At 43.4% G+C, this 24,827-nt stretch overlaps 1 protein-coding gene and 1 non-coding gene across 5 annotated transcripts in view; one reads left to right on the forward strand and one right to left on the reverse strand.

Moving 5' to 3' along the window:
- Positions 1–16,609, forward strand: part of RNF19B (ring finger protein 19B) — a 28,385-nt gene extending 11,776 nt beyond the window's left edge. For 2 of the 4 annotated variants that reach the window (XM_028113754.2, XM_028113757.2), the window contains exons 4-9: positions 898–1,060; positions 1,500–1,614; positions 2,656–2,796; positions 3,760–3,967; positions 6,649–6,780; positions 7,574–8,394. In XM_028113754.2, the coding sequence (XP_027969555.1) occupies positions 898–1,060; positions 1,500–1,614; positions 2,656–2,796; positions 3,760–3,967; positions 6,649–6,780; positions 7,574–8,036 (1,222 nt within the window). In that variant the 3' untranslated portion in view covers positions 8,037–8,394. Of the gene's footprint in view, positions 1–897; positions 1,061–1,499; positions 1,615–2,655; positions 2,797–3,759; positions 3,968–6,648; positions 6,781–7,573; positions 8,395–9,368 lie in introns of those variants that run through there. The other 2 variants (XM_028113756.2, XM_088022513.1) reach the window with 2 other exon arrangements.
- A 6,603-nt stretch (positions 16,610–23,212) lies between these two features.
- Positions 23,213–23,372, reverse strand: LOC114217240 (U1 spliceosomal RNA). The gene has a single exon (XR_003610938.1). It is a non-coding gene; the product is annotated as a U1 spliceosomal RNA (small nuclear RNA).
- Between the last annotated feature and the right edge of the window lie 1,455 nt (positions 23,373–24,827).

The following is a 24,827-nucleotide window of genomic DNA, read 5'->3' on the forward strand; positions in this document are numbered from 1 at the left end:
TCTGTATTGGCATTCCTTAAATGTTTCATTATAAACATCACTACTTTTACTTCATATACATATTGAATTTTGCTAAACTGCATACATTTATTAAGGCCAGAGTTACCTTTTTACAGTTCCTTGCATGTAATGACTTTACAAAGAATTCAGAGTGAATATTAAAATATTGTCCTGAAGGAGTTAATATTTACAAACTTAACATTCATTGTGTGGATGAAACATTACATTTCCAATATAGCAAACATTGAGTTACTTACACTGTACTGATTATCGGGAAAACAGAGGTGTGTAAGACATGATCCCTACTTTCAAAATTGCTTATCCTGTCTAGTAAGAGAAGACAAGACAAAGGGAGTGAGCAAAAATGGTTGAACACAGAAGGACTGAGTATAAAAGTAGCCAAACTCAAGAGTATGAAACTGACATAAAGGGTGTGACAAAGTCTTTTTATATCCTTCCCCAGAAACATAGTTTACAGTATCTATTGGATATGGGTAGGACACATGCCAAGAAAACTATTCAAATCAATGTTCATTAGCTGTAGGGCACAGCGCTTTTGAACGAGATGTCAAGCGTGTAGGTTGTGCAGGATCCCAAGTAGTGTATCAATCAAGGAAGCTGGATCAGTGTTGGGTTAGGGAGGACAGAGTTCAATAGCAAAGAAAGGAAAAGAGGTTTCAAGTCTGGAAGCTGTCTTTACAAACAAAAGTAAAGGGCCCAGAGCTCTAATCTGACCTTGTCTTTTGCTCCCCCTCATGTAATATATTCATTTCTTAAAACCTCTTGTAACCATTAATCATCTTATTGAAAAAGAAGGCTCTTGCTCTTATCAAGCCCTCTGTTGACAACAGCTGCATTTGTAATATTGATATTAACTTTAGCATGTTTCCTCTGCAGCCCCTCTGGCTGCACATTCTGGGGCAAGAAGCCGTGGAGCCGTAAGAAGAAAATTCTTTGGCAGCTGGGAACACTGATTGGTGCGCCAGTGGGGATTTCCCTCATTGCTGGCATTGCCATTCCTGCCATGGTCATTGGCATTCCTGTTTATGTTGGCAGGAAGGTAAGACATGCTGAGTTCTGTGTGTGTTCTATCCCCAGGTTTGTTGGTAAAGTTTTGAAGGAAATAGGGAGGAGCTTATATTTCAGAGCTTCCTGAAAACCAGCTGGTTCTTAGATAAAAATAACAATTTCTTAAATGGATTTTCATAAACCCCAAGAGATCTGAAAGTTCTTATTAGCATCCTGGGCCTGGTTCGTCTCAGTGACTTAAAGGTGAAATACTTTCCTCACAACTCTGAGTTATTTTGTCTCTTCTTGGATTAACTTTTTCTGTATTAGTTTATGTCACCCTGGTCTGAGTTAGGTTAAAATTTGAGAAAGATGGCCTCTTGGTATGGGATATATTTTAATATAGATGGAATATTCACTTGTCTTTTTCCACCCCAGCAAAAAGACTGATATCCTAACCTGCTGACCTGGATTTTCTTTCTTATTCTTAGATTCACAGCAGGTATGAGGGAAGGAAAACCTCCAAACATAAGAGGAATTTGGCTATCACAGGAGGAGTGACTTTGTCAGTCATTGCATCCCCAGTTATCGCTGCAGTTAGTGTGGGTAAGCTAGCCCAGACTGCGACTCTTCTCCTTCCTTCTCTCTCTTTTCTTCCACCACACCCCCCTACCCAGCTTTCTGACAATAGCAGTTTAGCCAGCTGGCTAGATGTTTCACCTTGGAGGCTCCTACATTTTATGCCATACCCACCTTGGAAGTTAACTCTATTAGGCACTGTTACTGTGATTAGCAGCCACACTAAATTGTCAGAGTTTGGGATCTTTCATTCCTAAATTAGTGCTTAGAACTCTGTCTGGCTCAGAGAAAAGGTTAAATTAAAGAATATTACTTTAAGGCCTAGTTTTTCACCTTTCATCTTCCTTCTCCACTTGCTAGGGAACCCACAAAATAAAATTACTTTTATTTTGATTTGATTAATGCCTCACAGTATTTTGGGAGGCATAAGGGTTTGTTTTAGAATAAGAATATTGTAACTAACATTTATTAAGGCTCTCCATGTACCAGGAGCAGTTCTGAGGGTTTTGCGTGTATTAGTTCATTTAATCCTCACAGCAGTACCAGTTGTAATAGTAAGGTGCTGTAATTTGCCCAAGGTCACTTAGCTGGAACATGAATCAAGGCAATCTGACTTCAGAGCCTGTGCTCTTAACAGCTAAGCACATTCTGCCTTCACAGCAGTAAGATTTTGGAATTAACATCCTGTGGTGATCCTAAACCCCAGGAGTCACTTATTTAATGTTTGAGTATTGATTGGTTCTTGGATTAGCATGTCAGCAGAGAGTAGAAGAGGGAAAATGAAATCAACATATACTTACTGTGCTGGGCACTGAACATACCTTCTCTTTTGATTATTGACAACCCTAGGAAGATATGTGAGATTATACAGCTTGTAAATTGGAGCCAGGATTCTAATCCAGGCCTTTCTAATTCCCAAGACCAGTCATCATTCTGTTAGACCCAGCTACCTCTTCTGTCTTTCTTTGGCCCTTTATAAAGTGGTTTGTCTGTGCTCAGGCTGGGAAGGAGAATTTAGGGCAGTTGCAACCTGATGGCCTGCTGACTTGTTTCCTTCTCCTCCCCCAGGTATTGGCGTCCCCATTATGCTGGCTTATGTCTATGGGGTTGTGCCCATTTCTCTCTGTCGTGGAGGTGGCTGTGGAGTTAGCACGGCAAACGGAAAGGGGGTGAAAATTGAGTTTGATGAAGATGATGGTCCAATCACAGGTAAAGGGAGGATTTTAATTTCCCTTTGAATTTATGGTGCAGAAAATAAAAATCAGTAGAATTCAGCACATTTTACAGAGACATTGTCATTGGATTACTTTGGATAATGAGCTTTGTGGGGGGTAAAGTATTTTTAGCTTTTCATTTCTTTGTCCCAGAATTATTAGGTTAATTCCTCTGGTACTTGGCTCTGTGTGGCAGGTACAAACTAGTAGGATTCCAAGTAACTCCAAGTATGCTGGTAATAGTAGTGATTATAATAAAGTCTTATATCTGCACAGTACTTTATAATTTTCAGAGGACTTTACACAGTTATTATCTCACCTGGTTTTTACAATAGCTTTCTGAATAGGGAGGGTAGGGGCTATTATTATCCCCATTTAATGGGAACTTCTTTAAGCTTTTGTCTCAACATCTGTTAAATGGGTTTAAGAGCTTCTGCAGAGCTGGGACTAGAGCAAGTCTTCCAGCTTCTTTTTTTGTTCCCCTGACTTCTACTTTGATGTTTTCACTTTATCATATTAACTAAGCTAGGGCACAGAGAGTCCCACAGTTTTTGAAGCTTCAACTAGAATCAACACCTAACATGACCTAAACATGTTTTGAAATCTTCATGTTTGATTAGATGGCATCTATGATATAATGGACGGAATAGTGGACTTAGAATCGGAAGTGTAGTTTCATGTGACCAGCCGTGACTTGGACACGTCATTTAGTTCTAGACTTTCATTTTCTCCTCTAAAATTCAGTCTGTTATTGCATAGTTATTGGGAAGATTAAATATTAACAATATGTTAAAACACCTGATGTGTGGTGGCTGCATATAGTATCTGTTCATTAAGTGAGTAAATGAGGATTTTTCTGCATGAACATTCTCCACTCTGAAGAATCATTACAGGAAAATAACAGACTCTATTTTGATGCTGTGTTATCTTGAATTGATGTGTTTGGTTCCATCCCCAGTGGCCGATGCCTGGCGAGCCCTCAAGAATCCCAGCATTGGGGAAAGCAGCATTGAAGGTCTGACTAGCGTACTGAGCACCAGCGGAAGTCCTACAGATGGACTCAGTGTTATGCAGGGTCCATACAGCGAGACAGCCAGCTTTGCAGCTCTCTCAGGGGGCACTCTGAGTGGTGGCATTCTTTCCAGTGGCAAGGGAAAATACAGCAGGTAAGCAAATGGATAATTTCTTTTTTTTTTTTAAAGATTTTATTTATTTATTTGAGAGAGAGAGAATGAGATAGAGAGCACAAGAGGGAAGAGGGTCAAAGGGAGAAGCAGACTCCCTGCCGAGCAGGGAGCCCGATGCGGGACTCGATCCCGGGACTCCAGGATCATGACCTGAGCCGAAGGCAGTCGCTTAACTAACTGAGCCACCCAGGCGCCCAGCAAATGGATAATTTCTGACAGAACCAGTTGGAATGATAAGAAGTAACATACCTGTATTGAGCCATGTCTCTATGCTAGGCACATCTCATATATCATCTCATTTTGATGTAATCATCAGTGGTTTGTGGGGTTTTTTGTTATCTTTTTTTCTTTTAATTTTATAATAAAAAAACAGGCTCTGAAACGTTAAATGACTTACAGAAAGTTCAGTGTTTTTTCCACTGCACCATAGTGGATCCATATAAAGAGCAATCCTGACTTCAGATTTTCCCTCTAAACATTAGGCTGCCTGCTTCTAGAAGGGAAAGCATGCATTTTTGTAGAATTCCCAAGGCTGTGCTACCCATTAGGCTTGTCATTGACTTTCAATTGAATAGCATTTATACTGTGTCTTGTTGGCTTACTGGTGCTGTATTACCTTCTTATTCTTATTCCCATTTGATAGATAAGGAAAATCAGTTCTATGAATTTGTGTTGAGAAGCTGTAAAGCTTTATGACTAAAAATGTTATGACTTGCTTAGTCATTTTACCAGTTAGATAAACCAGAACATATTCAGAGGAGCATAGCAGGCGTTATATGAGAAGCAGTTAGTTGAATGCACTGGAGAAGAGAGACCTGCAGATGGGGCAGAACAAGGTAGGCAAGTAGGAGAAATGGTTGCCTTCAGATATCTGAAGGACTTTGAACAGGAAGAAAGGATTCTGACTCATGCCAAGAGGTAGATTAAGACAACTTGGCGGAAGCTAGAAGGAAACTTAATTTTGTTTCATTATAGAGAATATTGGGAAAATCTGTATAAAAGGTCAAAGAAGGATTAGATTACTTTAGAAGATACTGAGCTGCCTATCCCTGGAAGTGTTTAAAGTAAGACCAGATGGCCATTTGGCTATTAGAAGGAGTCAAGCAACAGATGACAGATGGACTGGATCCCACACCTGAGTGCCTGTCAGTCACCTGGGAGCCTCTTAAAAATAGATTGCAGGGCCTTATCCCAAAATTAATAAATTGAATCTCCTGGAGGTAGGACCTAGGGATCTGTGTTTTGAAAAGGTTCCCCAGGTGATTCTAGCAGAGTCATTGCACAAGCTAGCATCTGGGAAGCGCCTAAGTGATGACATTTGTGAAAGGCCTCTTCCAATTCTGAGAGTCTATGGAAGAGCTGAAACTAGAACGCGGGTCTCTGATTCGACATACTTTCCATTCCACTGCCTCATTTTCCTGGGCCATGGCACATTCTTGAAGGGTATCTGAGGCTGGAGCTGCAGAGTGAAGGTGTGGGCAGTAGGATGGGGGTTGCTTGACTGTGCAGCTGAAAGCTGCTGCTGACCTGTCTGTGCCTCATGACTCTGGTCGTCTCTTGTTAGGGGATCCCGCCCCCACATGCCAACCATCACCCTTGTAAATAAGCAGACAGACATAATTGGAGACTGACTTGCTGAAATTGCAGCTTAGCCAGTCCAGCTGTTTCAGTTCTGTGAAAGCCTTTTATAGGAAGTGAATGAGTCAGATGGGTTTGACTGTGAAACCTATTAAGAGGAAATACTTAGGTGTGCAGCAAACTGGTGTTAGAGCCAAGGAGGGAAGTAGTTATGGGTTCTCAGCTTTGAGACACCATCGGGAAAGTTTGCTGCTCCTGTGGGAGGTCAGATCCTCAATGTCCTTTAATCTTGTAGCCTGGGGGTAATTTGATTGCTAAGTGTTTTGAGTTCCTCTGTGCAAGACACGAAGGGTAAAGTGTGAATGAGATGTGGTCTCTCCTTTTTTTGGAACTCACAGATGAGTGAGGGAGAGATGCATAAATTGATTTAATAAATAGGTAGATGCTGTGGGAGCATTTAATAGGGAATGACTGGTTTGCTGGGAGAGTGAGGGGGATGATACTTCCTCTGCTGTTAAGGACTGAATATGAGTTTGTCACATAGAGAAAGGAAACTTCCAGAGAGAGGGAATAGCATGTGCAAAGTCATGGAGGTAAACAACACATATAGGTGTGTAAGGAAAGAAAGAATTCAGAGTGATTATGATTTGGAACCTATGGTGAGAGATGGAACTGGAGAGAGAGCTTGGAGGCAGATCAGAAAACCAGGAGAGGACTGTTGGCAGTAGAGAGCCAAGAGAGGACTGTTAAAGTGATCAGGACTTTGTCCACATTGGCACTGATCTGGAAGGTGTTGGACTTGAACTTAGGGCTGCTGGAGAGAGAACCCAGTTGCAATTTTCCAGGCAGGAGATGTTCCAACGCCTAAAGTTAAGTAGTAGCACTGGGGGTAGAAAGGAGGGGACGATTGCAGTAGATATTCAAGAGAAAAACTGTGTGGGCATCTACTTGAGCTATTTGACAATTGGAGAAGATCAGATCAACTCAATTTGCAAGAGAATAATAGAGATGTGGTGCCAGGAAGCAGACTGTCTTGGAATACCCAGGTCTCGTATTAACTTGATCGTCCCCTCTTTACACAGGTTAGAAGTCCAAGCCGATGTCCAAAAGGAAATTTTCCCCAAAGACACAGCCAGTCTTGGTGCAATTAGTGACAACGCAAGTACTCGTGCTATGGCCGGTTCCATAATCAGTTCCTACAACCCACAGGACAGGTATGTGAACAGTCAGAGATGCCCAGGAGAGGTTACAGTTTGTGGTCGGGTCCTAGGCCTTCAGAAGCTCAATGCCTCATGTTAGGGCTGTGAGTACCATCAGATGGGATATAGAGTGTGTGCCCTGAGTGCACTGGGCAGGTTCTTGTTATAAGAGTGTTTGGGATCTCTTGATTGATTCTTCTTCTTAGCACTTGATTTTTAGGGGTTTCTTTCTTCCTTTTCTTCCCTTCCCCCATTTTTTGGGTCTTTTTTGGCTATCGTATAATTATTCTCATGAAATGTAAGGAGCTAAATTGCTGTTCACTGATGTCTGTGGGTCTGTGGCTTTTGCTCTCATGTCACCCTTTGCCTGATGTGACTCCTGTCACCTAGTTCTCTTTATTTTTGAGAAGCTAGTATAACTGATAGGGTGTGATTGCAGCACTCCCTACTGGAGAGGTTCTGGTTTCTCTTAATTGTGACACAGTAGTAAAACAGTAGGAATCTTCTTCCACTTTCGTATTTAAGTAGGATAGTGTGAGGGTCTGACCCTTAGTTGAATTTTGAAAGCTCTTTTTTGGTTATATGAAGAAATTAGCAGAGGTGTGTGTGTGTTCTTAATCATCAAAAGGGATCTAGTTCTTCATCTTATTTGAGAGTTAGGTTAAATTTTTGTTTTTGCTAAAAGTGAGCTTTAGTCTACAGTTTACCTATGTTTTGGACTTCCTAATCCTGAACCCACAAACTGCTTGTACCAACAGGTATAGCATGACCCATACATGACTCAGCAAAGTGGATTTTGTCTCCACAGAGAATGCAACAACATGGAAATCCAAGTGGACATTGAAGCCAAACCGAGCCACTATCAGCTGGTGAGTGGAAGCAGCACGGAGGACTCGCTCCATGTTCATGCTCAGATGGCAGAGAATGAAGAAGAAGGTAGTGGTCGTGGCGGCAGTGGCAGCAATGAAGAGGATCCCTCCTGCAAACACCAAAGCTGTGAACAGAAAGACTGTCTGGCCAGCAAAGCTTGGGACATCAGCCTGGCCCAGCCCGAGAGCATCCGAAGTGACCTGGAGAGCTCTGATACGCAGTCAGACGATGTGCCAGACATCACCTCAGATGAGTGTGGCTCCCCTCGCTCCCATACGGCAGCCTGCCCCTCGACTCCCAGAGCCCAAGGTGCACCGAGCCCAAGTGCCCATATGAACCTCTCTGCCCCAGCCGAGGGGAAGACTGTCTTGAAGCCAGAAGGTGCAGAAGCCGGAGTATGAAGTGGAATGAATGCTCCTGTTCTGAGAAGCACACTTGTTGTAACTGCATCTTTTGGAATTTTTTTGGGGGGAGGCGGGGATTTATGTATTTTATTTCAAAGATTCTCTGGTCACAGGTTTTCCCCAGGGAAATGCTGAGAAATTTGCAGTTTCTTACCAGAAAAAACATGGAGATTTTTGCCCTTAGTCCTGCCCCCACCCCCTCCCTCCTTTTTTTTAGTTTTAATTTATTGGTTAAAGTGATGGTGGCAATCCGTGAGGTGTGTCAAAGAGTGTACAGATGTATGTGTATATGTTGTATGTATGCTAACATATTACCGAAAGACACATTTTAATAAAGATTTCTGTCATAATTCAACCCAATCTCATTTTCCTTGGCTTGGATAGTTCTGCAGAGCCAAGTGTTTGCATAGACCACTCACGTCTTTAACAGTCTCTAGATCGGAGTTTTCCCAATCCCAGGAAAGGGTTGTATTCTAATTAGACTGTGGTGGAGTCCTCTATAAACCAACGACTCCTAGCCTGACAGGAAGCAAAGGTAGCTTGCTTTGGACTGCGTGGTCAGACTGAAGACTTAGCGGAGTCAGCCATATGGAGAAGCTGTAGATTAAAATGAACCTTGTTTGCCCTCTAGAGGCAGCTGTGCAGTTTTGCTGTTAAAGCTTTACTTCTCTGCATTGTAGTCGCTTGTAGAAATGTACTTCAGAGGAGGGAAGAGGGGTGGCTGTTCAGTGGCTCTTCAGAGAAAGCCCAGTGAATGGTGCAGGGTTACAACTTGGGGACAGAGTGTTCTTACTGGAGAAGGAAAGGTACTGATTTTGCCTAATCACCAAGCAATAACCCAGGTGTTTGTTATATTCTCTGGTATGCACTCCCTGTTCCAAAAAGCTTTCTCGTTTTGCCAATGTAGTTTAAGTAAGAGGGCCTAAGGAATCTGACTAAAATTTGTAATAAAAGGAGAGAGGAGACATGCCATCAGAATCTCAACATTTAATTTTATCTGCTCTTATAAAGTCATCAGAATTGAGCTAAGTTGGTACTACTCAGGGTTTTGGCTCTGTCTAGAATAATGACCTTAGCAAGAAAGCTCATACATAGTGTAGCAGAAAACCTAAAAGATTCATGAAACCTGATGTAAGATTCTAAATCTGGCAGTAACTTTGTGACTGTGAATCAGTTTCTCTCTCATGCCCCTAATTTCCCCAACTCTTAAACAATATTTAAGGAGCTTCCAGTGCCAAACTTCTCTAGCCCCTTAGTCCTGGGCCCACAGGAAGAGTTGAAAACATCCTTTCCCTGAAGGACCAGATGGCTTTCTGTTTCCTTTCACAGATGCACCTGCTCCTTGTCTTCCTGGCCTGTGCTTTACCACAATGAGGAGGATGAGTCTGGACGACAATTTGGAAGATCCTTATCTCTTGGGCACTGCAGCTAGACTGAGCACATTTCCCTGCACCTAGGACAGGAAGTGCTCTTAGTGGACTTCGGGTCTCTGGAAGAAAGTGCCCTAGTGTTCTTGTGTGAAAAGGGGACTTGTTGGAAAAAGGGGCAGACAGTCTGGAAATCTCTGAAATGCAAATAATCAACTCAAGATTGCAATTCTCTGAAGCCTCACCAGGACAGCCGTTAACTTGGATAAAATCAAAGAAGTCTTTTGGAGGGGCAAGAGTCGGCAGCCAAACCTGTGTTGTTATCTAGGCTCCGCTTCTTCCCACTGTGAGACTTGGGCAGTGGCCTCTGAGTCTGTTTTCACTTAGCCAACACGGGGAAAACAATCCTTAACTATGGGGTTGTAAAGATTAAGTGAGATGGTGTACTGAAATGCTTTTGGTGAAGACCCATGTTTTTTTCCTCCTGCAGGAATAAGAGGAAATAAGTTAAGGGAGATTATGGGTGCCATCTAAGAAAAGCCCGGAACTCTAGACCAGAAGCTATGAAAAACTAAACTTACTCTAATCCTTTGCAACACTCCTGTTGTAGATCCTAGACATTAGTTGATGAAAAGGCCCTTCAGCGCCGCCTGGAGGAGAGCATGAGTAATGCATTGGGAAAGTTCTCCCTTTAGAAAATGGGGAAAGTTTAACTTCCTCTTTGTACAGCATTCATTCATTTTGAAATGCCTACCGCATTTCAAGTGTAGAATACAGCAACGAAGAAAACACAAAATTATTGTCCCCGTGGAACTTACACTCTAGTGGGGAAAGACCATCAGGTCTATAACCTGGATGAGGATTAGTGCACTGAAGAAAGCAAAGCAGGGAGAGGGAAGAGAGAATGGTAGATGGTGTTACTTCAGATGGTAGTATAGGCCTCCTTGATAAAAGTAACTTTATCAGAGTCCTAAGGGGAGTGAGGAAGAACCAAGTGAATATCTAGAGGAAGAACATACCAGGCATTAGGAATAGAGTACAAAGGCTCTTTGGTGGAACATCCTTAGTCTGATTAAAACACGTGCACACACACACACAGCTTAGAGACCTATGACAGGGGATGAGAGTATGTAGTTTAGCAAAACAGCTCTGAAGACAAGGAAATTTTAAGTTTCTCTGAGGCCAGGAAGAGAGGTAATCTTCAAACCAGACAGATGGGATGCTTGCAAGTCAACTTTCAAAGGGGCTAAAACTGGGAGAGGGTGTGTCTGGTCACCAGTCCTACTTGGATGGGCTAATGTAAAGAAACTCATGGATATGGTACTTATTCATTCTGACCCTAATATACTTTCTTGTACTCCAGAGCCTGGAAAGCTAAAAACTACATGTCTTAAACTTCCTTAAACCAAGGTTCTGAATATAATTTAAGTTTTGCCAATTAAATGTGCAAACAAGATGTGGAAGGAAGAAGTGACTGAGGGGTCATCTTCAGCTATTTTGATTTTTTATTTTGATTTATTTTGCTACTGCAAGGATATAGAGGCTGTGGGTTTCTCTTCAACAGTATTCCAATATCTGTCCATAGTTTTGTGAATGAAGGGCTTCCTGATCCATAAATAACAGTGATATGTGTTCTTATAGTCAGCCTGTGGTGGCCTCCTGATGCCTCATCTTTTTTTTTTTTTTAAAGATTTTATTTATTCATTTGAGAGAGAGAGAGAGAGAGAGAGAGAGAGCACATGAGGTGGGGGAGGGTCAGAGGGAGAAGCAGACTCCCCGCTGAGCAGGGAGCCCGATGTGGGACTCGATCCCGGGACTCCAGGATCATGACCTGAGCCGAAGGCAGTCGCTTAAGCAACTGAGCCACCCAGGCGCCCTGATGCCTCATCTTGATGGTCGCAGAGGTCTACCAGGGTAGACCAGTCAGTTTTTCCTGGAGGTCCGTCCTAGAGCCCACTTGCTCAGGCTTTCCAATCCTTGCAAGCACCTAATTTATTTGTATTGAATCCTTTTCTACTTAAAATAGGTAGAAGGGTTTTGTTTCTTACAACTACTAAACGCTGATAATGGTATTTGGTTCCAAAAATGGTTATAGGCAATAGGCCGTCAAACATGGGACTCTTAGATTAGTTGTGACTCTGTTGGACTTGAAGGAAATGAGGATAAAATTGCCATTGGAAAGCAGTAGACAAAGATTACTTATATTTGTGGTCACTTGAAATGTCTTTTGGAGGACTTTGGCAGATCAAATGGCTGCCACTACAGACCATCATGTAAGAAATGAGGGCCTAGATGGTGGTGGCTGTGCTAAAGAAGTAAAGGAAAGAGGGGTGCCTGGATGGCTCAGTCGGTTAAGCATCTGACTCTTGGTTTCGGCTGGGGTCATGATCTCAGGATCTTGGGATTGAGCCCCACATTGGGCTCCATGCTCAGCTGCGCTGTCTGCTCGGGATTCTCTCCCTCTCCCGCTGCCCCTCATCCCCTCCCCCACACACATGGGTGCACTTGTGCATGTGCGCCCTTTCTCTCAAATAAATAATTTTTTTTTAAAAAGTAAAGGAAATAAAACCAAAGGCTCAAGAACTTTATGTTTTCAGCTGAAAGCTTGTATAGGAGAGCCCCAGAAGAATTTCATCTCTTGCAACTACAAGGCTGGTATACATGAAAATCAGAAGGAGATTCTGGGTTATAGAATTACAACATAAGTTGAATTCATAGCCTTACCATCTCTCTCTTTTTTTTTTTTTTAATATTTTTTATTTATTTGACAGAGAGGGAACACAAGCCAGGGGGGCGTGGGAGAGGGAGAAGCAGGCTCCTGACTGAGCAGGGAGCCTGATGTGGGGCTCCATCCCAGGACACTGAGATCAAGACCTGAGCCGAAGGCAGATGCTTAGTGACTGAGCCACCCCCTTATCACGTCTCTTATGTGAAAATTATAGCATTGTTTGGGAGAGAGTGGGACCCTGAAATGAGAAATGAGGACATTTGAGTGGATTTGGATAAACTCCAGTGTTCTGAATCCAGAGTCCACTTACCTTCTCTGACCGGCAGAAACAGCCTTTCTTCCCCTCACTGATGTGGCTGGTCCTGTCTTACTTGGAGACCCTCGGGTACTTGCCTTGAAAGGGGATGCCAATACTTATATCCCACCCACTACCCCGTATTGCCACCAGATCTGTAACTAGAGTCCCATCCCAGTATGCTTTTGGAAGCAAACACAAAGTGTGATCTAAGGGAAGTCTTACAGAATTGTAAGATTTTGTTGATTTGAATCAGCAGAAGCCTGGATTTTAAAAGTTTAGACCAGGAAGAAAAGAACATTATTTTCATTTGGGTTGAATTTATTAATATGAAAATCCTAGAGATACTGGATTCAATATATTGACTTTAGCAGCTAAGAGTCCTTAGCTGGTTGGTTAGATGAAGCCTGGACTGAACAGTGGTCTACACTCAAATTGAAATGCCAGACATTCCTTAGTATAGCATTAAAAGATGAATCCAAAAACATGAACATAGAAATGTTGATGCAGATTTATCATATGTGTGACTTATTCATCTAATTTTGCCCTCCAGAATTGCTCAGAGGATATTCCTTTCACGAAGGAATTGGAAAGTACACAGATAAGGGGAACACCTCATCTGGAAAAATACTATAGTTTGTATCCTCCATAGGCTGGGATTGAAGCTCGGAGATGCTGCTGTTGAAATGGAATCCCTGATATCAGTGAGGATGATGGGATCCTGGGGTGGCAGGGGCCAAGGGGCAATCCCAAGGCAACAGAGCTGGGGTCGATGGTCCTATTTGGTTTGTATAACCCAAAGCAAGACTCCAGATCTGGCAGAAAGAGGCCTATTTTGAGTCACCAAAATGGAGTTACAAACTCTCACTGAATTCTCAGACCCAAGGCCCTTGAATAAAGGGGTGCTTAGTGCCCTGGAGGGAGCACCCAACAATATCACCATAACTGTAATTGTAAACCTTTTAGTCTTCCCCAAAGGAACCTTAAGCCATTTATCTATGTTCCTGTGCTTAGGGAAATGGAAATACCCAGGCCTTTCGGGAATACTTAGAAACTAGGACCATGCTAGCAGTAATCCTAAGGGACCTAAAAGGTCTTTGTGGCCCACTACTTAGAATAGAGGTTTATGGGGTGTTACGGGTTGAATCGTGTCCTCCAAAAATGTATGTGTTGGAGTCCTAACCCCTAATACCCCAGAATGTGACCTTATTTGGAAATAAGGCTGTTGCAGAGGTAATTGCATTAAAATAGGTCATATAGGAGTAGGGTGGGCCCCTACTCCAATATGATTGGTGTCATATGTAAAAGGAAAAATTTTAACACAGAGACACAAAAACGGAGAAAGCCATGTGAAGATGAAGCCAGAGATCAGGATGATGCAGCAGAAGCAAAGGAATTACAAAGATTGCCAGCAAACCACCAGAAGAGGGAGAAGCCTAGAACAGAGTCTCCCTCACAGCACCTCAGAAGGAACCAAACCTGCCAACACCTTGATCTCGGATTTCTAGCCCAATCAGCTTGTGGTGTTTAAGCCACCCAGTTTGTGGTACTTGTAATAGCATATCTTGCAGACTAATACATGGGGATCAAATACTTTAAAAGGAATTTTGGCCCAGATCTATCTCACATATTCATCCTGTGGTTATTTCTCAGTTCTGGTAGGAACAGTTGTAACAGACATACTTGGCAACTGGCAGAATCTTCACATTGACCTCTAGAGTTAAAGCTATTGTGGTAAGAAGAGCAAAAGAAAGCCCTTGGAACTGTCCTTCCCCAGCAGAATCATAATTCAAAAGCAGTAAGTGCATTCCTGAGGGCATGCTAGATATCACTGCCACCCTCAAAGACTGAGAAATTCAGGAGTGCTGATCTCTATCTTATCCACATTTAAAGTATAGGTTTGCCCTGTACAGGACTTGACTCACAGCTGTTATTTCAGATATAATCTCTTCATGAAGCAGGTCAGCACCTGCCCCAGCACCTGGGGCAGTGACCTGGAAGATGCTTTCTTCTCTAGCCCTATGAGCAGAAAACATCACAAGCAGATGACTTTCACCTGCCAAGGTCAACAGTCCATCTGACTGTCCTACATCTGGGTTATATCACCTCTCCAGCTCTGTTGAAATCCCATTGGTAGGCACTTAAATCATCTCATTTCCCAGCACACCACTCTACATGTGATAACATCATGTTTTTGGACCTAATCGGAAGTAGCAGGTGTCTAAATGTCTTGGTAAAACACATGTGTTCTAGAGGCTAGGAGATAATCCCTGTGGAGATTATGAGCCTGCCACCTCCAGGAGGTTTGTAGGAATCCAGAACAGTAGTCTGGAGCATGGGAGGTTATCTACAGTGAAAGATAAACTATTGCACTGTACACCTGCCACCACTGAGAAAAATCCTGAGAATTTAATCTTTTTTGATATTGGAGGTAACCTACCACATTTGGTTATGCTGTGCTGACTTGCTTACCAAGTAACTCATACAGCTCCTGACTTTGATGGGTCAAGGAAAAGAGAATGGTCACCAGTTGGAATAGGCTGTAATGTAACCGGCTTGGATTTTATGACCCAGCAGATCCAGTGGTGTTCAAAGTCCCTTGGCAAATGAGGATACTGTGTACATACACACCAGCAAACTTCTATAAAAGAACCACAGCACTGGGCCTTAAGATTTTGGAGTCAAGTCGTGCTAATTTTGGCAATGCCTATTCTTTTGAGAAGCTGTTGTTGGCTTACTACTGAGCCCTGCTCCATGCTCTGGGGGGACTAACTACACACTTACTAGCAGATCAGATCCCTTCCATCACCGAGAACACAGGGACTTTTCTCACTGGAATAGACACACATTCAAGATATGGATTGTTTCCATGAATGTCAAACCTAAAATATTCACAAAGAAACGTTAAATAAAATTTCAGTTATTATGAAACTAAAGACATTTCCCCCTTCCCATTATTCTAAATTTGATTGTAAATTTGATTGTACATTCACTTTGAGAAGCACAGTGGTTAAGATGATGGACTCCAGAGCCAGAATACCCGGATAGGAATTTCTAACCCCACCATTTAAGTAGCTTATGACCTTGGGCAAATTATTTAACCTCTCTATCTCATTTTCATCATTTGGGACTGTGAGAATTAAGTGAATACATATAACAGAGCCTAGCCTGTAGTTAGTACTACAGGTATTAGCTGATATCATTTTCCTTTATCATCATCCATGAACTTACTGAACCATATTCATCGTGTAGTATTCCACACATTGCCCACCTAGGTGAACTAAGTAAGCTAGGGCCAATGGGGCTAAGACCTGCGGCCCCAGAGAACAGTAAAACAGCTTACTGAAGACTACTGGAAAACAACATCTTGTGAGGTTGAAGTTCTGTCCCACAGGATGAGGTACATGTTCTGAAACAGTGACCAATATATGTTCTGCTGCTTGTCCCTGTGAATTTGGTCTTTGTTAGTTTAGAAGTCTCAATACCCAGGGACACCTGGGTGGCTCAGTTATTTGAGCGTCTGACTCTTGATTTCAGCTCACATCATGATCAATCGCAGGGTTGTGGGAATGAGCACCCCGAGTTGGGCTCCGCACTGGGCATGGAGTCTGCTTAAGATTCTCTCTCTCTCCCTCTGCCCCTCCCCTGCTCTTTCTTTCTCTCTCTCTCAAACAAACAGACAAACAAACAAAAGCCTCAATATCCAGAGGAGAAATACTTCCACCAGAGCACACAACAATGAGTCCATTGGACCAAAAGCTTTCTGACCAATTTGGGCTCTTCGTCCCCTGAACCAATAGCCAAAAGGGGGCCATCGTGTTAGGTAGATTGATCTTGATTACTGAGGGAGACAGGTCTGCTGTTGCTCAGTGGGAGCAAGAAGGGGTATGTCTGGAACCTAAAGGACCCTCTAGGGCTACTTCCAGTCCTTCCATATTCAGGACTCAAAGTTTTAAAAGAAATGTATGAGGGCACCTGGGTGGCACAGTTGGTTAAGTGTCTGACTCTTGATTTCGGCTCAGGTCATGATCCCGGGGTCCTGGGATGGAGACCCGCATCAGGCTCCCCGCTCAGCTGGGAGCCTGCTTCTCCCTCTCCCTCTGCCCCTCCCTCTGCCCACCTCTCCCACTCATGCTTGATCTCTCTCTCAAATAAATCATCTTTAAAAAAATTTTAAAAATGTATGAATATAAATAACTAATTCATGAAAAATTGAGAAATGAGGGCTATGTTGGTGTTTCATATTTTTTCCTTGCTCTATTGTGTGTACATTTATAAGTATCAACCCATTTCTTCCTTACCTCCCACATTTTCCCTAGTATTATAAGGTGTGTTATTGTTGCTAACTTGATCATGTAATCCTTAGGTTGTTGAGGTAGAATTCCGACTGAACTAGGATGAACATCACCCAGAGGTGGATACACGACTAATGGGACTTTGGATATCTCCTTTTAGGGAGCATGTTTAGATCCCTAAAAGATCAAAGTGTAAACTAGCGTAGATATGGCGAATTGGCCATCAGGATCTGTTCCAATCTCTTCCTCATACTGCCAAGTTAAACACTGAAAAGTTAAACACTGTCTTTCCCAGAATCCCTTATGGTCGACATTCTGCACGCAAATTAGGGTCTATATATTGCCTCCATTTATGTAAGAGGTGGGAGGAAAAGTAAGGCCAAGGTCACCTCCCAGCTGTATGTTATTGCTGAATATTCAGCAGCATTCCAGGGTCCAGTCACTAGCTTCATGAGGTTGAAAGCAGCAGTGGCAACGGGGGGGGGGTTGCAGCCACAAGGGGGTGTCTGTGTGTGTTTAATCATCCTTTTACCATCTTACACTGTACAATGCAGCAAAAAATAAACTGTCCAACTCAGTAGTTTTTAAATATATTCATAAAGTTGTGCAACTATCACCACTATCTAATTCCAAAACATTTCCATCACCCTCAAAGAAACCTGTTAGTGGTTAGTCCCAATTCCCTTTTCCTCCTAGCACTGGCAACCACTAATCCCTATTTTCTGTCCCTATGACCTTGCCTGCTCTGGACATTCTGTATAAATGGAATCATACCATAGGTAACCTTTTGTGTCTGGCTTCTTTCCCTTGACACAAGGTTTTCAAGGTCCATCCATGTTGTAGCATGTATCCGAACTTCATTCCTTTATATGGCTCAATAATATTCCATTGTATATTGTACAGATATACCACATCTTGTTCACCCATTCATCAACTGATGGACATGTAAGTTCTTTCTACTTTTTGGCTAGTGTGACCAATGCTGTTGAATATTGGTGTACAAAAATCTGTTCAAGTCCCTGCTTTCAACTCTTTTGGGTCTACACCCAGACATGGAATTGCTGGATCATATGGACATTTTATGTTTAATTTTTTGAGGAACCACCATCCTGTTTCCACAGAGGCTATACCGTTTTACCCACCAGCAAGACACAAGGGTTCCAATTTTTCCACATCGCTGCCAATCCTTGATATGATCTTTTTCCTTGTACCCATCCTAGTGGGCATGAAGTGGTATGTGGTTACGATTTGCATTTCTCTAATGACTGATGATGTTGAGCATCTTTTCACTCACTCCTTGGCTATTTGTATGTCTTATTTGAAGAAATACCTATCCAGATCCTTTGCTTATTTTTAAATTGGGTCATTTGGTATTGTTGAGTCAGAAGACCTTTTTATATATTCTAGTTAAAATTCCTTTAACCGACATGCGATTCACAAAATCTTTCTTCTATTCTGTGGGTTGTGTTTTCACTTGGTACATTCTTCAGTGCAAGAATTCTAGTAGTGGGGCACCTGGGTGGCTCAGTTGGTTAAGCGACTGCCTTCGGCTCAGGTCATGATCCTGGAGTCCCGGGATCGAGTCCCGCATCGGGCTCCCTGCTAGGCAGGGAGTCTGCTTCTCCCTCTGACCCTCTTCCCTCTCGTGCTCTCTATCTCTCATTCTCTCTCTCTCAAATAAATAAATAAAATCTTAAAAAAAAAAAAGAATTCTAGGGGCGCCTGGGTGGCTCAGTTGGTTAAGCGACTGCCTTCGGCTCAGGTCATGATCCTGGAGTCCCGGGATCGAGTCCCACATCGGGCTTCCTGCTCAGCAGGGAGTCTGCTTCTCCCTCTGACCCTCTTCCCTCTCGTGCTTTCTATCTCTCGTTCTCTCTCTCTCTCAAATAAATAAATAAAATCTTTAAAAAAAAAAAAAGAATTCTAGTAGTGGCCTCCTGACTCATCACCTTCATGCTTGTGCCAGAGTTAGCAGCTACTCCGGGATCTTGTTCTAGGAGTCATTCCTGGAGGTTTATCCCAGAACCCACTCCTCCAGCCCTTCCAACTATTTCTTTGAACATAGGATTCCCTGTATTAAGTCCTTTTCTGCTTGAAATAATTAGAGCAGTTTTTCTTTCCTGCAACGGAGCCCTGACTGATAAATAGCACAACTTGAGACCTTCCAGCAAGGATATGACATAGCATTTTGCCAGACCTGATGGGCAACCACGCTATAATAATAATAAATTCCTGGAAAGTCAGATTTGGAAGCACCTTTGAAGATCAACTGGTCCAACCCTTTCATTTGTCAAACAGAGAAGCAAATTGAGACATAATGTGGAAGACATACAACCCATGAAGCTGAGTGCCCACAGTTCCCACAGCCTTCTCCCAAGGCCAGTGGACCTGAGCTGATCTTGCTTCACAAAATCTGTGATCTAGGTCATGTAAATCCAATGAGGCCAGCCCTGCCAACCTTCCTGCCGCTGACTGGACACAGGATTTGGGCCCAAGCCAAATGCCGCCATGAACAACCTAGATGCGACAGAAGCCAACCGCCTGTGTGAGACTGCCCAGTATGGGAGACGTAAGTGCTAAAGGACACCCAGAGCACATCACCACGTCATTGTTCCTGTTCTCCAGGGACCTAGTGGGCTGCTAATGTGGCTTCCTCCCTGTCCTTTCCCTAGCTCCCATTACTGAAAGTCAGCTGAGCTTGGCTCTTCCTTGCCCACCTGAAGAAGCTCATGCATATACACAAACATAGCCACTGGTTTTCTGTGGATCACAGCTAGATTTAAAAAAAGGGCGGGGGCGCCTGGGTGGCTCAGTCGCTGAGCGCCTGCCTTCGGCTCAGGTCATGATCCCAGGGTCCTGGGATCGAGCCCCACATCGGGTTCTCTGCTCAGTGGGAAGCCTGCTTCTCCCTCTCCCACTCCCCCTGCTTGTGTTCCCTCTGTCACTGTGTCTCTCTCTGTCAAATAAATAAATAAAATGTTAAAAAAAAAAAAATCAGGCCACAAACGCAGATCTGGAATTCCAGACCTTATGCTCTTTCCACTTGGACAAGACTGTGCAACATGAGAGCGGGGGGCTTCCTGAATGTGGAGGGACTAGAGGAGGCTGCTGGCTCTGTGGGGTTGAATTCTGAGGCCCAAGTTGTCATCAGAGGGATCCAGCAAGAGCAGGATAACGGCCCCTCGTCTTAGCCTGCACTGGAGATGCTGCTTCGCTTTTCTTCAGTGGGTCTGCCTTTGCGAGTGGCTTGGGATAGAGTTCTAGATGCATGTACTGCTTGGCCATTCCTGAGGCCCCTGCCTTTGAGGAAGTCCATTCGTTGCTCACTCTATGTGGACAGGGGCTCTGCTCAGACTCTGTGCTTGGATATAGAAAGTGACACCCAGAGACAGACCCAGGCCACGGGGATGGGAAATCACCAAGGAAAAAATGGCACTGGAAACCATAGATGTGAATGAGAGGAGGGCTGGCTTTCTCTTCCCAGAAACATTTCACTGATGAGAGCAGCAAAAGGAGCAACCAGAGAAAGGGGAGGGGAGCCAGGAGGGAACAAAACACGGGAAGCCAAATGCAGGGAGAAGTCCAGGAAGGCAAGCATGGTGAGCTGACACGTGGGGCAGGTCAAGCTGGCCGGGACCTGGGTTTGTTACATGGGAAGTAATTGCTAACTTCAGAGAGAGCCATTTTGGAAGACAGCGGTGGTAGAGAATGGATTTCCTTTAGTTGACGTGTGTGTGAGTGGCCAGGGAGGAGGGAGAGATGGTAGACAATTCTCTCCTAAGAAGGGGAGATTTTTTTAGTAGAAGAGACTCGTGCATGTTTGGAGGCTCAGGAGAAAATAGGGAGAGAGAGGAAACAGTTTCATGGCGCTCTGCCTCTAGAAGCCAGAGGGACAAAATCAGGCGCAGGCAGAGGGTTTGGCTGTGGACACAGAAGGGGCACCTCCCCCCTCAGCTTGGAGGGACATGAAGACGACCATGAGATTGAGGGTCCTTCCTGAAGGGGCTAATCTTCCCCCTGAGAAGATATACAGTGCCTTCGACAGAACAGGTGGCTGATAAATAAATACCAGTCCTTCCTGCCCTCCTTCGCTGCGCGGCTCCAGTCCTCTGAAGCCACACGGGACGTCACTTGGGGCTGTTACAAGGCTAAAGAACTCAGCCAGAGCTGGAGAAATTCAAGGCAATCCCGGACTTTTCTGGAATTCAGAGGAGTAGAGGCTGCTTTCTCCCAAGGCTCCTAAGCTGGGAAAACGAAAGAGAGTGTGGATCTTCCCCTATGGGGACAGATTTCCAAACAACTGAAACCACACAGAGGAAGGCAGAGCGGAGAAACAGAAGGCAAGAGACAGGGACACCGTGTGAAGAAACACCAGATGACATCGTTTTAGGGCCAGGATCAAACCATGCCTGAAGCCCCTGAACTTTCCTGTACCCTGATGTGACAAATTCTTTCCCCCTATCTGAAGCCCATTTCTGTTAGGTGTCTGTCACCTGTAACTGAAGGAAGTGGGGTGTTGCTGGTGATGATCCTTGACCCACGGAACTGGCAGGGTTGAGGTGGGGTCCGGACAGTGAGGTTTTCCTCACCCCAGGCCAGGAGGTCAGCATGCCCTGCAATGTAGCTGCTCCAGAAGCTCAGACCATGTACCTAACACAGGTGGGAGCTCAGGGACTTGGTAGAAATCTGTCAGGAGGTTGTACGTGTCAGCTGTTTTCCCAAACCTTTAGTTTGTAGTCAAAGATACAGATTTTGCAGACAGAATAATGAATAATAAAAGCTAATATTTCTGAGGCACCCATCCTGTGCCAGGCTCTAAGAGCTTTACACATAGGAATTCACCGAGTCTTCACAGTAACACAGAGAATTAGGTACAATTGTTACTCCCCCATTTTACATTTGAGGAACTGAGGCACAGAACCATTTGCCCAAGGTCACGAAGCTAGACAGGCGAGAGCTACCACTTGAATCCAGGCAGCCTGGCCCCTGATCTTGCGTGCCTACCGCTTTGCCAAGACAGACTGCCTGCAGCCAACACCGTCTGATGGTCATGTGCTTTGCAGGATTGAAAAAGCCTATCTCTTCATGTCAAAGCTAAAGTGAGTGGGAACAAAGGCAGGAAGGCAGGAAACACAGCCGCACCTAAGCCCTTCCTGCCTGTCCCCGCTAACAGGACAGTTACCCGATGTAAAGAGCCTTCCACTGGGACGCAGCCTCATGGTCAGAGTTGCTCCAAGGCAGAGGTGAAGAGGGAGGCCCTGGGCTGAGGACTGGGAGGTCCCGTTGCTGACAGACTCCCCCGGTCTAGATTCAGAGACCACAGTTCACAATTCTTCTGACTTGGTTTTTAACTTGTAGAGTTATCCAAATATGAATAGTCAGAAACCTCCCGCATCTTCTAAGGGAGTGGTTTTGCCAGAGAAACCCAAATCCTGGCCCAAGGAAGCCTGCAGCGATCCACCCCCAGGGCAATGTCTTGGTTCCCAACAATACTAACAGGACATCTTCACAATCCTTCTAAGATGTGGCCACAAAGTTACAACAAATAGGGGAGAACCCCCCGCCCCGCAACATGGCAGAGCAGACAGACTGGCTTCATTCAACCAAGGCAGGGAATCCTCGCTGTTCTCCCCCTCCAGGATGCAACACACACCGCCGACCATTGGGTGCTGTTTTGTCTCCTCTCCTTTTCCAAAAAAGGGGTGTTTATTTAGAATTCCCTTGTGTTCCCTCCACCAGTGCACCAAGGTATTACGTATGCAACTGATTCACGTTATTGTTTACCTATAGTAGTGTTTCCCAAACATTTTGGTCTCAAGATCCCTTTACACTCTGAAAAATTGAAGACCTGAAAATGCTTTTGTTTATATGGGTTACATTACTGATATTGGCCATATTCCAATTAATATTAAGAGTTTTAGGGACACCTGGGTGGCTCAGTCGGTTAAGTGTCTGCCTTCGGCTCGGGTCATGATCCCAGGGTCCTGGGATGGAGCCCCACATCCGGCTCCTTACTCAGCGGGGAGCCTGCTTTGCCCTCTGCCTGCCACTCCCCCTGCTTGTGCTCTCCCTCTCTCTCTCTGACAAATAAATAAATAAAATCTTTAAAAAAAAAACCCATAAAAATAAAAAATAAAATTAAGAGTTTTAAAAATACATTTATTTATTTAAAAATAAAAATAATAAACCCACTAGTGTTAACATAAACAATACCCTTTTCAGTGAAAAATAACTACATTTTTGAAATCAAAAAAATTAGTGGAAAGAATGACATTGTCTGACAGTTTTGCAAATCTCTTTAATGTCTGGCTTCATAAAAGGCAGCTAGATTCCCATATCTGCTTCTTTACTCAATCTGTTGAGATATGTTGTTTTAGTTGAAGTATATGAACAAAATTCAGCCTCATACAGATATAAAAATGGAAAAAGGAGGATTATTTTTAAAAGCCTTTTCAGATAACTGTGGATATTCCTCTTTCTTTTTTTAAGGGAAGAAAGTGCACACAGTCCCCCACTACCATAAATTATGCAAACAAGTCTCCCACATTTGGGGAAATCAAAAATGTCAGCACACCCAGAGTGCAATAGATGGGTCTCACCCTGGAAAGTCACCTTCGTGATCATGGTTTTCCCCTGCTGGGTCAGTCTGGATATTTCTCTTTGATATTATACCAAAACTTAGCAAATGATAGTTGTGTAAAATTTAGTTTCAGTGTGGAATCTGAAACCAGTCAATTTTTCATTAAACTAAAATACATTGGTCTGTCTTGCACTTTGAATGCATCTTTTATCCATGAATGATTTTGTAACACTTGGAACATAGGGTTCAGTGAGCTATACTATACAGAGCTTCCAAATGTCGACATGCTATTTACAATATAAAAAAAATCATACTCGTTAATGTCACCATTGATCTTATCAGAAAATCTTTAAGTGTTGGGAAACTACTAAGCTCACAGTGGTGGATACAAATATTCCCAAAGGCTAATTTTCACTCAAAAACTGAAATTTTATTATTAGCAGCAAATATTGTCCATTTCCCCTTGAATCGATCAGCTCACTTCTTTTAGAGAAAATGTCTGCAAAAAAAAAAATATATATATATATATTTGCATAATCATGGTGTGTCTTTTGATCCTTCTTTTGAGTAGAAATGGTATTGAACTTGCAACTAGCAGCTAGTTCAGCTTGCAACTCAAACAATACAAGTGCTTTTCCTGAGACAACCATGCTACTTAGGCATCTAGCAGAATTCTTCCCACTCTGTCAAAATATTTAAAAGAAGTATACTCAAGGGTAGAGATTTAATACAGTTAATAGTTTTTACTGTTTTATCAAGTCATTCTTTTTTATGATTTTATTTATTTATTTGAGAGAGAGTGAACACAAGCAGGGGCAGAGGGAGAAGCAGGCTCCCCACTGAGCAGGGAGCCCTTGGAGGGGGGGCTCGATCCCAGGACCCTGGGATCATGACTTGTGCTGAAGGAAGACGCTTAACTGACTGAGCCACCCAGGCGCCCCTTATCAAGTCATTCTTAAGCGAAATTGCTGTATTTATTTCCTTTGCTGTGTGGACAGGGCAGGGAGGAATACACTGACCACAAGTGTAACTGGAGCTGTGCCTCAATTTACCCTAAGGGGCCAGCTATTCTACCTGCCATCACTTTCCCACCACCAAAAAGGGCAAAATAACATCTTAGTATATTATGAAAATAGTTTTGACTTCACAGAGCCTCTGAAAAGCTCTTGGAGATGCTCAGGGGTTTATAGACCACACTTTGAGAAGCACTGATTTTTTTTTTTTTTTTTTTTAAGTAGGCTCCATGCCCAGTGTGGAGCACAATGCGGGGCTTGAATTCATGACCCTGAGATCAAGACCTGAGCTGAGATCAAGAGTCAGGTGCTTAACCGACCAAGCCACCCAAGTGCCCCACTGTTTCTTTAAATCGCCTTGGTACCCTTGTCAAAAACCAATTGACCATGCACATATTTTTATTTCTGGTTTATTTCTGGTTTCTTTATATGTTTTTACTCTCACATCTATCCCACTGACCTACATGTCTATCTTTATGCCCAGTCTCATGTTGTCTCGATTATTGTAGT

The sequence above is a fragment of the Eumetopias jubatus genome, unplaced genomic scaffold (genome assembly GCF_037043125.1).
Source record: "Eumetopias jubatus isolate StellerSeaLion01/CBP00866 unplaced genomic scaffold, mEumJub1_p1.0 scaffold_4, whole genome shotgun sequence".
NCBI classification, from domain to species: domain Eukaryota; kingdom Metazoa; phylum Chordata; class Mammalia; order Carnivora; family Otariidae; genus Eumetopias; species Eumetopias jubatus.